The sequence below is a fragment of the Lepidochelys kempii genome, chromosome 16 (genome assembly GCF_965140265.1).
Source record: "Lepidochelys kempii isolate rLepKem1 chromosome 16, rLepKem1.hap2, whole genome shotgun sequence".
Classification (NCBI taxonomy): Eukaryota; Metazoa; Chordata; order Testudines; family Cheloniidae; genus Lepidochelys; species Lepidochelys kempii.
This window is the reverse complement of record NC_133271.1, coordinates 10034260-10048128: the sequence shown is the minus strand read 5'-3', so window position 1 is coordinate 10048128 and position 13869 is coordinate 10034260. Positions and strand designations below refer to the sequence as shown.

General features: G+C 44.9%; 1 protein-coding gene across 1 annotated transcript in view; it reads left to right on the top strand.

Moving 5' to 3' along the window:
• The first annotated feature begins 38 nt into the window (after positions 1-38).
• The window catches only part of LOC140899224 (ectonucleoside triphosphate diphosphohydrolase 2-like), a 33796-nt gene continuing 19965 nt past the window's right edge, over positions 39-13869 (top strand). The window contains exons 1-3 of the mRNA XM_073314300.1: positions 39-90; positions 3435-3567; positions 10486-10603. Of these exons, the coding sequence (XP_073170401.1) occupies positions 86-90; positions 3435-3567; positions 10486-10603 (256 nt within the window). The 5' untranslated portion in view covers positions 39-85. The remainder of the gene's footprint in view (positions 91-3434; positions 3568-10485; positions 10604-13869) is intronic.

Genomic DNA, 13869 nt, shown 5'->3' with positions numbered 1-13869 from the left:
TGACAATACTTGAAGGACAAAGGAAGCATCATTGGACTGGGGAGGGATACTGGCTGAAAGGACTTCAGCCAGGAAGACTGCTGCAATGTGGTAAGAGAGATCTTTGCTTTGAATTCACTTAGTTGATTAAGTTAGGTATTCGTTGTGATTTACTTTGTATTTATTTGTAACCAATTATGACTTGTATGCCTCATTACTTGTAGTCATTTAAAATCTCTTTTGTAGTTAATAAACTTGTTTTATCAGGCACCATGTTGGCAACTCTGCCCTAAATGGGGTTGTCTCGTTTAAGAGATGCTCAAAGTATTGTTTCCACTTCTTCTTCACCTGTTCAGGTGTTACCAGCAGCCTCCCCCGATCATCAGCTCAGGGAACTGGTGGATAAGGTCCCATGGCAAGAAAATCTAAGAGGTAAAGGAGTTCAGGAGAGCTGGCAGTTTCTCAAGGAGATGTTAAGCACAAAACTGCCAACTATTCCAATGCAAAGGAAATGTAGGAAGAATAGTGAGACATCAATATGGCTCCATCAGGAGCCTGAAAAATCAAATTAATTACCTGAAAATCAAAAAGGAATCCTATGGGAAGTGGAAACATGAACAAAGTGCTAAGGAGAAGTACAAACAAATAGCATAAGCATGTAGGGACAAAACCAGAAAGGATTAGGCACCACATGAGTTTCACCTAGCAAGGGACATAAAAGGCAATAAGAAGAGATTCTTTAAATACATTAGGAGCAAGAGAAAGACAAAGGCAAGTGTAGGTTAGTGGGGAAGGAGAGCTAATAATTGATGTAATCAAGTAAACTGAGGTGTTTAATGTCTATTTGGTTTCAGCCTTCAATAAAAAAGGTTAATGGTGACAAATACTCAACACAATTAATATTAACAAGAGGGAAGGAACTCAAGCCAAAATAGGGAAAGATCAGGTTAAAAATATGTAAATAAGTTAGATGTATTCAGATTGGCAGGACCTTATGGAGTTCATTTTAGGGGACTTAAGGAACTAGCTGAAGCAATCTCAGAATGGTTAGTGATTATCTTTGAGAACTCCTGGAAGATAGGTGAGGTCCCAGAAGACTGGAGAAGGGCAAACACAGGACCTGTCTTTAAAAGAGAACAAAGAGGACCTGGAGGGTTATAGACCTGTCAGCCTAACTTAGATACCTGGAAAGATACTGTAACAACTTATTAAACAATGAATTTGTAAACACCTAGAGGATAATAGAGTTCTAAGGAATAGCCAGCATGGATTTATCAAGAACAAATGACGCCAAACCAGCCTAATTTCCTTCTTTGGCAGGGTTACTGTCCTAGCGGATGTGGGGAAAGCAATGCATGTGATACATCTGGATTTTTAGTAGGACTTTTGACACAATCCCACATTATATTTTCATAGGCAAACTATAGAAATGTGGTGTCAATTAAATTATTATAAGGTGTGTGCGCAACTGGTTGAAAGTCTGTACTCAAAGTGTAGTTATCAATGGTTTGCTGTCAAACTGGAGGCTGTACCTAGTGGAGTTCCGCAGGGGTCAGTCTTGAGTCTGGTAGTAGTCAATATTTTCATTAATGACTTGGATAACTGCGTGGAGAGTATGTGCTTAAAATCTGGGGATGGCACCAAGCTGGGAAGGATTGTGGGCACTTTGGAGGACAGTATTAGAATTCAAAATGACCTTGACAAATTAGAGAATTGGTCTTCAAGCAACAAAATTAATTTCAATAAAGACAAGCGCAAAGTACTTCACTTAGGAAGGAAAAATCAAGTGCACAGCTCCAGAATGGGGAATAACTGGCTAGCTGGTAATACTGCTGCAAAGATCTGGGGGTTCTCGTCAATCACAAATTGAATGAGTCAATGTGATGTAGTTGCAAAGAAGGCTAATAGCGCTGTGGGGTGTATTAGTAGGACTGTTGCATGTAAGATGTGGGAGATAATTGTCCTGCTCTGCTCAGCACTGCTGTGGCCTCAGCCTTAATACTGTGTCCAGTTCTGAGTGTCACACTTTAGGAAAAATATGGATATATTGGAGAGAGTCCAGAGGAGAGCAACAAAAATTGTAAAAGGTTTAGAAAACCTGACCTATTAGGAAAGGTTAAAAAAATTGGGCACATTTTGTTTCGAGAAAAGAAGACTGAAGAGGGACCTGATAAGTCTTCAAGTATGTTAAGGGCTATTATAAAGAGAACTGTGAGATCAATTGTTCTCCATGTCCACTGAAGGTAGTACAAGAAGTAATGGGCATAATCTGCAGCAAGGGAGATTTAGGTTAGATATTAGAAAAAACTTTCTAACTGTAAGGGTAGTTAAGCTCTGGAATAGGCTTCTAAAGGAGGTTGTGGAATCCCCATCATTGGAGGTTTTTAAGAACAGGTTGGACAAACACCTGTAAGGGATGGTCTAGATTTACTCGGTCCTGCCTCTATGCAGGGGTCTGGACTTAATGACTTCTCAAGGTCCCTTCCAGCCATACATTTCTGTGATTTACAATGGTACTGCAATACCATCCTCCTTCCCTTTGCATCTCATTTTTGCAATGCTATAGATCCTTTTTGCCAGCCAGATGTTGGTCATCTAAAAGCACAAGCATACAGGATATCTAGGGCACTCTTTTTGGCCTTCTTCACCGCCCACTTGGCAGCCTGCTTTGATTCTTTGCATTCGTTTTTATTCACAGTGTATGGGTGTATTTTTTTCCCTTTATGAATCATTTTCTTTTTTCACATCACTATTTGCACGTCATTGGTACATCACCCCTCCTACTCTTTCCCTTGGTTTTCCCCATTTCATTTATAAACCTATGCCACCACCACAATCCACATTCATCTGAGGTAGTTCCGCTCCTCTTGAGCTGATGCCAGATCTGTTTCTGGACACTTATCCTGTACTGCTTGCACAAACTTCTCTGCTGAAGTTCCCCTTAATTTTATGGACTTTAAACTTGGTTTTCTGGGGCAAAGTTCCACTGGACATAGACAATACTAGAGAGCACAGAAATGCACGTGGTCTCCTGACCACACTAATCTGCACATAAAGGAGGCAGCAATGGCTATTCAAAGGCAAATGCATGGCTTCTTCGGCTTTAGGGTGTCAATTAAGAGTAGCCTAAAATAAGCTCTCCATACTGTCACACAGGAAAAGAACATCCGGCATATGAAAAGAGACCCACCTACAGACGGGCTAATACTAACCAGGAGCTCCATTAATGTCTTTGAGCATTGGAGACTAAATAAGCACGAAGTTGTATTTTCATTTACTCTGCTGGCAGTAAAGAGGACACCACTTTACACACATCAAGTCTTGGTCTATGCCATGAGGCTTGAGCTGTGTTGAAAGCTAGCATCTGGCTCCACCTTTCACCCCCTCTTGAAGGCTGCGAATAACTTTCAGACAGTCACTGTGCTTGCTGCTTCACAGCTTCCTCTTTCGTTCAGCAGAAGCAGGAAAAGGAGCCTGATGTCTTGGCGTGAGCTTCTTCCCCCTTCCCTGGTGATTTTAGCTGGATTGATTGGGATCCTGCTGCTTTGTATCACCACTAAAGATGTGCAGAACCCTCCCAGGTGCAAGGTAAGGAATGGCTGTCACAGAGGTGGGCTTAGCCTGGCATATGGCATGCAAGGTGTGCCAGGATGAATATTAACATCAGCAAACACTGACTATTATCTATCACAGTCTAATGTGGTCAGCCTGTAAAAGGGAATCTGTTTTTTTACTTTAGGCTTTACTTGCATCTGTTGCAGCATTGTCTCTAAATCCATTAACTTCCTTGTTTTATGCTGTTAAACACACTGTACCAGTAAGTAAATTAACTTAGTAGCAAAATTCAGCAGTGCCTGCCCTCTTTCTTCAAAGGGCCACAAGCAGAAAGCTTGCTCTCTGGCATATGGCTCCTTGCAGCTGCAACAAGCACTAATATCAGTGAACTTCCTTTTTGTACAATATCTTACTGCTATGACATTCCGGGGTGCAGTCCAGACCAATGAGGGGCTGTGTCACCCCTGCCTTGCAGCCTGGCGTGTCTCACAATGCTGTGCTGCTGTGGCTCCCAACCTGGGCTCCTCACAAACAGCATGCAGGTTACACGTGTACCTGCATGTCTGCATAGAGCCACAGCCCTGGTCCAGCAAACTCCAGCCACACTCTGGCTTCCAACAGCCTTGGTTACCACTTGCAGGGTGACCCCAACATACTCCCAATCTCTGATTTCTCCTCCCCCTTCCCCCCCTCAAAGTGTGTTCTACACTGTCCAGCCCTCTCCTATATATTTCAGATCTATTAGGTCCATTGCCCCTCTAAGGGGATCAATATACAGTAGTTACCCACACAATCACAACACTGGATTAGTTTTAATTTAAAGAATAAAACAAGTTGGGTTTTAAATGAGAAGAATCATAAGGCATTAGTCAGAAATGGTTACATGAGAAATAAAGATAAAATGCTTCCTAGTACTAAACATAGCAAACTAGACTTGGTTCAAGGTGAAGTCCCTTACAACATGTTTCCAGGAACATTGCTGACCAAACTCAGTCCAAGATTCTCTCCCAAAGTCCAAAGGCTGTTTCCTTTGTCATCTTCTCTGAAAGGGGAGAGATGGATAGGCAGAGAGAACTTGGGGTTTTTTTGCCACTCACTTTTATCGTCCGGTCCCCCTTTGAAATGCATTTTCCCGAGGGTTACCCCTAGATAAAGTTCATTCCTGCTGTGAGATTGCAGTCAAGGTGTCTGGTGGTGAGAGAGGTTCCAGGCTGTTCTTCACTAAGATGCAGATCTGCTTGTTCCTGCCCCCCTCTCTTGCCAAAGATCTGTCTTTGAGAAACCGATTTATCCAGACTTGTCTGGTAAACATATTTCAGACCTAATTTCAGCTTATGTTTATAACTTTTTACATATAAGGTTACTGCACACATTTCAGCATGTTATTGACTAGTGAGTTACTAGTTTTCAAATGATATTTTACAAGGCATATTTTGTACAAAGATTCTTACAATGGTGTGTAGGTTGTGAATACAGGGGTGCATTTGGTTACGACTGCTAACTGCCTGGGCTCTCCCTATAATAGCATTATAAGGAAACAGAGGTATTGTGCTCCAGTGACCTCTAATTTGACATATGAAGATAGTTTGGACAGGATATGAAAATACTTTGCATTAGCTTCATCCTTGGTTGTAGCCAGGAGTAAAGCTGTCTAAATAGTGCAAAAAATGTTTGTGAGCATTCATTTGAACTCCCCAACAGCTGTTCAGTTTGACCATGATCTCTTGATATAAGGACCTCCACATTTGAGCGCCCTACACTTTCCTATTCCAAGAAGTTCAACCTTGCTCACATCAGCTGTAGCATTTCCATCGAATGCGACTGTATGAGTGGGTGGCACACTGGTGGTTTCGTGTTTTGGTTTTGACTGAGTCTGCAGAACGACCGCTCTAGTGTGTCTGCTGCTGCTCAGAGCTTTCCTAAGGTTAAATGAATGAAAACTGGCCACTTTTGTCCCCTTTCACTGTTGCTATTTAGAACCCTGCAAGTAGTTGTGAAACTGACCAGAATCAGGGCAGTTTCATTTTGCCCATGCTTGGGATAGCTCTGGCCAGCAGCAGTGAGGCTGAGACTATTCACAGGGTGGAGGTTAAGTCAAAAATAAAGACTGAGGGTGGGAAAGAGATTACCTGTTTGCACCAGCTGAAAAGGAAAGGGAGGGGTAGATTAACAGTGATCGCACACGCTCCTTCATAGCATTCAGCACACACCAATTGGGAAACACAGACAAAACTCTTTCTAGCAGCCAGAGGTGATGGGGATGGCTTAATAGCGATCAGATATTTGTTCATCAGGGAGATGAAAGAGCCCAAAGCAGGGTCAGCACCTGACAGGAATTTCAGCACAATCCTCTTTTCCAGCAGCTGGGGGAGGAGAGAGTTGGCTTCACCCTTGGGCTTTGCCTTGGGACAGTATCTCTTGTCATGGCCTTTAGCTAGTGGGTTTAGTCCTCTCACTGCTAGATGTCTGGTCAGTGTGAACGAATGGGGATGAAGGATAGATGTGGAGAGCTGGATGTGTGGACTGGTGAGAGCATGTGCTCAGCTATTAGCAGTTCAGGCAAAGCAAGCCCTTGTATGGCTGGGGAGCTGGCTAGTAGCTGCTGCTCTGGGCAATTATTATCGTGTGAAAGTGGAATATACATGCTGTAACAACCTTGTGCTGTCACCTTGCTACTCAGTGTGGCCTCAGAACATCACCATGACAGCAGGGGATGGAATTCAGATCCCCCTGCCTCAAGGACAGAGCCCTGCCCTTTGACAATGAACCGTTAGCAGCACAGGGCATCTGGCTAGAGCTGGTGGGGAGCTTTTTCATAAAATGTTTGGTCAGAAAATACCAATCTATGAAAACCGAAACTTTTCAGGGGAAAGGGCCAGATATGCTGAAACTTTTGTGGGGAAGTTTCTCAGGTTCAGGATGGGAAGGAGTCCTCCCATCATAGCCAATAACCTGGTGGGAAGGGCACTCACCTGGGATGTGGGCGACCCCTGAGTCCTCCACATCCCAGGAAGTGCCTTCCCTACCAGGCTATTGGCTTTTCTGGGGTGGGTGTCTCTTGTTGGTTTTTCATGACCATCTTAAAGTCTTGGTTTCATCCCAATGCGGCATAGGAAACTTTTTGAATGCCGTTTCCCGCACAGATCGATTCGTAGTGAAGCAGTCCTCATTCCCTCGCGTAGGGGGCATACAATATAGTAATGAAACAGTCTTGTGTAACTTTTACAGGCAAGCGTTTGCTATTATAACTGGGAGAGCAGCGACTGGGAATAATACTTCACACTTCTACAGCATCTGTCATCCTAAGTCTTTTACAAATGCTCACTACCAGCTTTCTAACTAGGGCTGGGGGAACTACTCACATCAGATTTTGAGTCAAATGTAGCCCTTCATTCTATTTGTGGCTGGTCTGTGCCATTTTGATGAATCTGTTCATTCAAAAATTATCCAGGACCCAATTCTGATTTACACTAAGGCCAATTCATGGTGTAAATGGAGACCTTAAATCTATCTCACTTTAATGACTTAAGCAGTGTAGCGTGACCTTAGTGTAAATGAGTCAGGCCCTCGGCGCACTTTATATGCAAACAGAATTAAGCCTGTGGCTTGCTGGCAAACGGTTTAGTGGCTATTACTTTGAGCATTCTGAATTCACATTTTGGACTTAGAAGCTGGGATTTTCAAAGGGCCTATAGGATTTAGGCACTCAACTTATATCAACTTTCAATAGGAGCTGAGGGACCAAACCCTCTAGGACCCTAAAAATCCCAACCTGAGCATTTGGACTGGACATGTTGTTCATGTCATGTTGCTCCCCAGTTAGATGAGGAGAATCGGCATTGCAGGGGCAAATGCTCACTGTTACGAATCTGAAACTTTCTGGAACTATTTGGTGGCATTTGTTCAACATATGCTTCAGGAACATCCTTCCCAGGGAATTTGTTTGCTTTTTGCAGTTACTCTGGGGCATGCAGAAGGATCAAAAACTGATCACATGAGCTTGCTTGATATTTTGACTGAATGGTCAGGAATTTTCTTGCAGTACTCACCAATTTTTAATTATAATCAAAGAGCACTGTGCATAACTCAGTCCTCCTTACTGAGTAACCCTACAATAACAAACCAAAATGCAGCTTAGATAGAGATAAAACATTCCCAGTAAGGAAGGTGGAAGCAGATCTGATTTTTATGCTTCTATGGGATTATTGCAAACTTCTGGGGGGGGAGAGGGGGAAGGGCCTGAAAACTACTTTGACAGTGACATTTACAAGGCCAGTTGGTGCATTAGGCAAACAATGTCTAATAGACACTCCCTCGTGCTTATAAGACATGTATTTCCTCACACGTGTAACTCCTCCACTTGCCAGCTCTCATGATTTTACCACAAATCTCTGCTATTTGGCATTTTTCTTAAAGCCCCAGCTCCTGGAATCATGTGAACATGTGAGCCTCCCAACTTTTATTAAAAATAAAGATAAGTTTCTAGCCTTTGGTGTTGTATAGAAAAGCTTGAAAATGTGACCTGAGTGAAACTGAAAGGCCCTGAAACCATAGCGAAAAGAAAACAACCCCAATTTTTGTAATATCTCATGATTTAAGCCAATCTCCTGGATTTTTTTTGCGGCAGGAGTCCTGATTCTGAAATGGTTGTATAGCACCAACACCTCTGCGTGGGTTGTCGGCAGCAGGGATTGGAACTGGGACTTCTAGATCTTAATGCTTCTTGTCTGAGCTAAAAGTCCTGTCTCTGGGCTTGTCTACACTGGCACTTTACAGCGCTGCAACTTTCTCGCTTGGGGTGTGAAAAAACACCCCCCGGAGTGCAGCAAGTTTCAGTGCTGAAAAGCACCAGTGTACCCAGTGCTCCTAGCACTGATAGCTGTGCCCCCCGTGGAGGTGGTTTTTTAGAGCGTTGGGAGAGCTCTCTGCTGCGACCACATAAGCCACATTAAAGCGCTGCCATGGCAGCACTTTAGCATTGCCAGTGTAGACCAGCTCTGTTAGCTAATCCTGCAGCAGGCTCATCAACTCATGGGGCCTAGCCAGTACTAGAGGGGGACAGAGGGCCACACCAAGTGGGTTTGGTCTGCTCTTGTATAACAGGTTAGGAAGGTGCTGATATAATATTATGAATACATTCCTGTGCTGCCCCTCCGGCTCCTGCTCTGCTGAACCACACTCTGTTCAGGACTTTAAAAAGATACCGCAGAGTTAAACCTTGGACAGCGTGCCATGCAACTTCTTAGGAGCAACAAGTAACATAAACATCTACAACCAGCACTTGGCTGCTTGTGAATAACTTTCTTAACAGTTGTGTTTATGTGGTAACTCTCCTGGGGTTTTCCCATACACCGTTTCCTAGTTTGTTGCTGTTACCAAAGGTTCAGTGCAAGCCTGCACTCACGCATGCATTTTCTCCTCTAACCCTCTCCCAGGGTTGATTTCTCAGTCACTGCAGCAGGATGTCAAAAGTGCACATGGGTTATCAGGACCCCTCAGATCCAGAGGAGAGTAGCGGCCCCACAGATCTCCGAGGCCCCGCCATGCTCATTCCATTCCCCCTTCCTCTGTCGCTTGCTCTCCCCCACCCTCACTCACTTTCACCGGACTGGGGGAGGGGTTGGGGTGCGGGCTCTGGGCTGGGGTTGAGGGTTTTGGAGTGTGGGAGGGGCTCTGGGCTGAGCCTGGGATAGAGGGTTGGGGTTCAGGAATGGGTGCAGGGTGTGGGCTCTGGGAGTGGATTGGGGTGTGGAAGGGGGTTCAGGGCTCGGACAAGGGTTGAGGTGCGGGAGGGGTTCAGGGTGTGGGTTCCAGCTGGGCGCCACTTACCTCAGGTGGCTCCCGGGTGGCAGCAGCCGTGGTGCAGGTGCAGTGGGGCTAAGGCAGGCTCCCTACCTGCCCTGGCCCCACGCTGCTCTTGGAAGCAGCCGGCATGTCCGGCAGTGGCTCCGGAGGCAGGTGGCTCTGCCTGCCATCCCTACCTGCAGGCACCACCCCCGCAGCTCCCATTGGTTGCAGGTCCCCGTTCCTGGCCAATGGGAGCTGTGTGGGTTGTGCCTGCTGGTGAGGGCAGCGTGCGGAGACCCCCTGCCTTCCCCCGGGGCAGCAGGGACGTGCCAGTCGCATCCGGGAGCAGCGTGGGGCCAGGGCAGGCGGGGAGCCTGCCTTCGCCCTGCTGCGCTGCCAGGCTGTTAGTGGCCAATCTCCTGGTTTGACTGCAGGAGATTCTGGGAGCTCGAGCCCGATTCCAGGAGACTCCCAGTCAAACTGGGAGGGTTGGCAATCCTAGACTCAGACTGAGATCGACTGTCAGAGGCTCCACGATCAACCAGTTGATCACGATTGACTGGTTGGTGACCACTGCCATACATACACCATACAAGAATATTCATGATCAGTAAATTACTAGTTTTCCAAGGATTTATTACATCCCACATATAAAATACAGATTATGAGTTGAGGTACATTGAAGATGACAGATAACAGAACAAGGAGTAATGGTCTCAAGTTGCAGTGGGGGAGATTTAGGTTGGATATTAGGAAAAACTTTTTCACTAGGAGGGTGGTGAAACACTGGAATGCGTTACCTAGGGAGGTGGTAGAATTTCCTTCCTTAGAAGTTTTTAAGGTCAGGCTTGACAAAGCCCTGGCTGGGATGATTTAACTGGGAATTGGTCCTGCTTTGAGCAGGGGGTTGGACTAGATGACCTCCTGAGGTCCCTTCCAACCCTGATATTCTATGATTCTATGATTCTATGAACTGGTCAACGAATCTGAAATGCGTTTCCTGACACCAGTGAGCACTGGGATACTCTTAGGGTCACAATGGGTACATTTGGAGTTGACAATGCTGAGTATTTGTGCAGCCGAGCAACCCCACAATAACAAACCGATGTGCAAATGCGTGTCTTCAGGGGCATATCTATTAATGACCTTCCTGTTGTTTTTCAGTACGGCATTGTGCTGGATGCTGGCCTGTCCCGCACTACCCTGTTCATATACCAGTGGTCAGCCAGCAAAGAGAACAATACTGCGGTGATCAGTGAACATCGCTCCTGTGCTGTGCAAGGTAAGGTGGCTGTTCTGCTGCTCATTTATGGACGCTTGCACCGGGTGCCATTTAATGGCATAGTCGTTTCCCGCCACATGCTCTTCTGCTAACTCTGCACAAAGGAATTATTATGAGGTGCAGATAAATCCCCTACAAACTAAAACCGAGGCAGCTGTTTCTACTCTGCCTGATGGCTGAAGCACCTGGTGGGAAATGAAGTGGAACTGCCTGTTCCAGTAGATGGCACTAGCTGAAGCATGTGAGAGGCCTGTGTGTCTTGCGAGGAGTGGTATTGACTGTGTTTATGGCATTGTCTCTTCACTGGTAACAACATCTGGTGTCGGTAGCATTCGTCAGTGCTGTGTGTTAACTGTTAGGGGAACAGTAGGTATTGAGTTTGAATACAATTCAATAGCTCTCCCTGTGCTGCAACAACTCCAAGGGGCTCTGTACCCATGGGAATCAGCTTGTAGGATCAGCACCTGATTTTGCAAGCTCCTCAGGTCAAGTACTATATATCATAAGCATCCTGATCTTTAGATACTGAAGACCATGATGCCCGACCTTACTGAGTGACCTCATAGATAGATAGATCACTTGTCAGCTGGAGATCTCAAAACTCTTTGCAAAAATAGGTAAACATTTTTGCCCCGACTTTACAGATGCGGAAACTGAGGCACACAGCGAGGCAGGGACCTGCTGAAGGTGTCACAGTGAGTCAGCGGCAGAGCCAGGAATACTAAATCTCCAGCCTGACGCATTTTCCATTAGCACCTACTGAAAGCTATTAGTTCTTATATCCACTTTTGGCAAGAGCACATCTTTCATGGACAGCAAAATCGGGTTTCTAGCCCTTTTCACTGCAAAGAAGGCTTCTAGGTATCCTCTTAACTGAGCCATGCAGAAAACTGCCTCTAGCTAGACCACAGCAGCAACCAAGGTGTGAAATTCCGCCTCCCTCACAGCTGATTCAGCAGAAGTGTGAGCGCTGTTCCCATCCCATCTCTCTTATTCTCAATAAAGTGTGAAATTTGCCCAAATCACAAGTAAGCTCTATCTATCTATGTATCTTTGTTCTTGTAAGGAGCATGACAGTTATCTGACCCACTTACAATGGATGCCGCTGAATTGTGTCCATGTAGCAATTTTTTTCACCACGCAGCCATGTGCAGTCACCAAGCTTGAGCTTTTGAATCTGCTTTGCTGCTGAACCATGTTTATCTCAGTGCATACTGGGAAAATCTGAACAGCTATCCTATAGTGCCCCAGCAGATGCAGGAGTGCTGGGCAGACACCCTCAAGCAGCACCATCAGCATGTGGAGCAATGCACTCTGGGATGCCTTACTGCATGAGGCAGCTGGGAAGGAGGAAGACTGGCCAAACCAGCTGTAGAGAGATATGTCCCATCTACACACGAACAAGTTACAAGCAAATATCCGTGTGCCAGCATAGGCCATTGGCAGGGGGATAAACCTGGTTCCCTGATTATGGATGGCAGATCTACTCTACAGACTTCTGCCTGCATAGCTAGGCCAGTCAGAGATGTGCTGACAGAAGCCCCTAGTGTAGATGCCGTTATACCAGAAAAATTTCGTTTACCAGTAGAGCTAGTTTTGCTCTGGGCGTGTGTGGTTTTACTCTGCTCGCACAAAATACAGTTTTACTGGGCTAGCGGCATCCATACAAGGAGTGCTTTGCCATATAGGGGTATTCCTATGCCAGTGAAGCGCTCCTAGAGTAGGCATAATCTGTGAGTATGAAGGACAGAAATTAGAGAGAGGCAGGTTAGTCTAGTGGTTAGGGCACGAGCGCAGGGCATGGGAGACTTAGATTGAAATCTCTGCTCTGCCACGAGACAGTGACCTTGGGCAAGTCACATAGCCTATCTATGCCTTAGTTCCCCCTCTATACAATAGAGATAATAGCCCAGGCCTGCCTTATGGGCTGTTGTAAAGATAAATATGTTAAAGGCTGTGAGGTGCTGATCAGATACTGTGGCAGTAGGGTAAATACCTAAGGTATTAGATAAACTGCATGATCTGTGAACACAAACTATGTTCAGATCCCTCTGTGCCACTAATTGCTGACAAAATGGGTCAAAACTGTAATGGGACCTAAAAATGGGACCTAAAACTGACTCCTCTGTGGATGATTTTTCGTATCAAATGAAGACACTTTTTCTAATGGCTCCTCCTGGGATTTGAAAATCCAGCTAAGATCCTTCTGCCTCTTACACCGTCATCTGTGGAAAAAGATTTCTGCAATTCAAACAGTATTTAGCTGGCAATTTTGTTCGTGATGTACGGGGTGGACTAGAATCCACCTCACTCTCCCACAGCTGCATTGGTTCTAGGGCTAACAGTAGGACTGAAAACTTATGAGTAAAGCAAGCAGATTTGATCATAGACAAACAGAAAGTCATATTATTTTATGGAGCAGCATATTATTATTATAATGGAAATTCCATATTTGCAGTGAATTTCCATTATAAGCCTGATTTTGGTCCCCCTATAAAATCCGTAAGCAATGGTTTATTGGATTAAAAATGTAGTAATGAGGCTTTAGGACTAGATAAATCATTTCTACCAAATTTGAAGTGACTTGAGCAAGGGGTACCTGAATTATAACATCTTAGCAATGGAACTGTTTAACAGAGTTCAGAAAATCTAACATTTTTGTATGACACTTTGTAGAAAAGACAAATTGGAAAGAAGGAGAGAATGTAGTTTACTGGATTTGTCTTCTCAAGATCTAGTGTATAGAACTAACGATTAGTTGAAACTATCATCTGCCTAGGATTGCTTTATGCTCTTGCAAGTAGCTTTCACCAAAGTTCTTTTTTTCTGGTCCCAAATTCAACATGTCTGTTATGAGATGATGGGAACTGTGCAGCAGTTCATGACAGTGCTGTGGCTGCTTGGAATTATCAATGACAATGCTAGACTTATGAGGGACCTGAGTTCTGGGACACACCCATCCGTTGAAACCTGCAAGAAAGAATTTATTAATTACCTTAAACCTCTAAGCCTGATGAATACACTGAAGAAGCTACTAATCCGCTAACAGACTAGAACTCATATAGGCCCTGTCATAAATATAAAGAGAAGGGTAAACCCCTTTAAAATCCCTCCTGGCCAGAGGAAAAATCCTCTCACCTGTAAAGGGTTAAGAAGCTAAAGGTAACCTCGCTGGCACCTGACCAAAATGACCAATGAGAAGACAAGATACTTTCAAAAGCTGGGAGGAGGGAGAAAAACAAAGGGTCTGTGTCTGTCTGTACGCT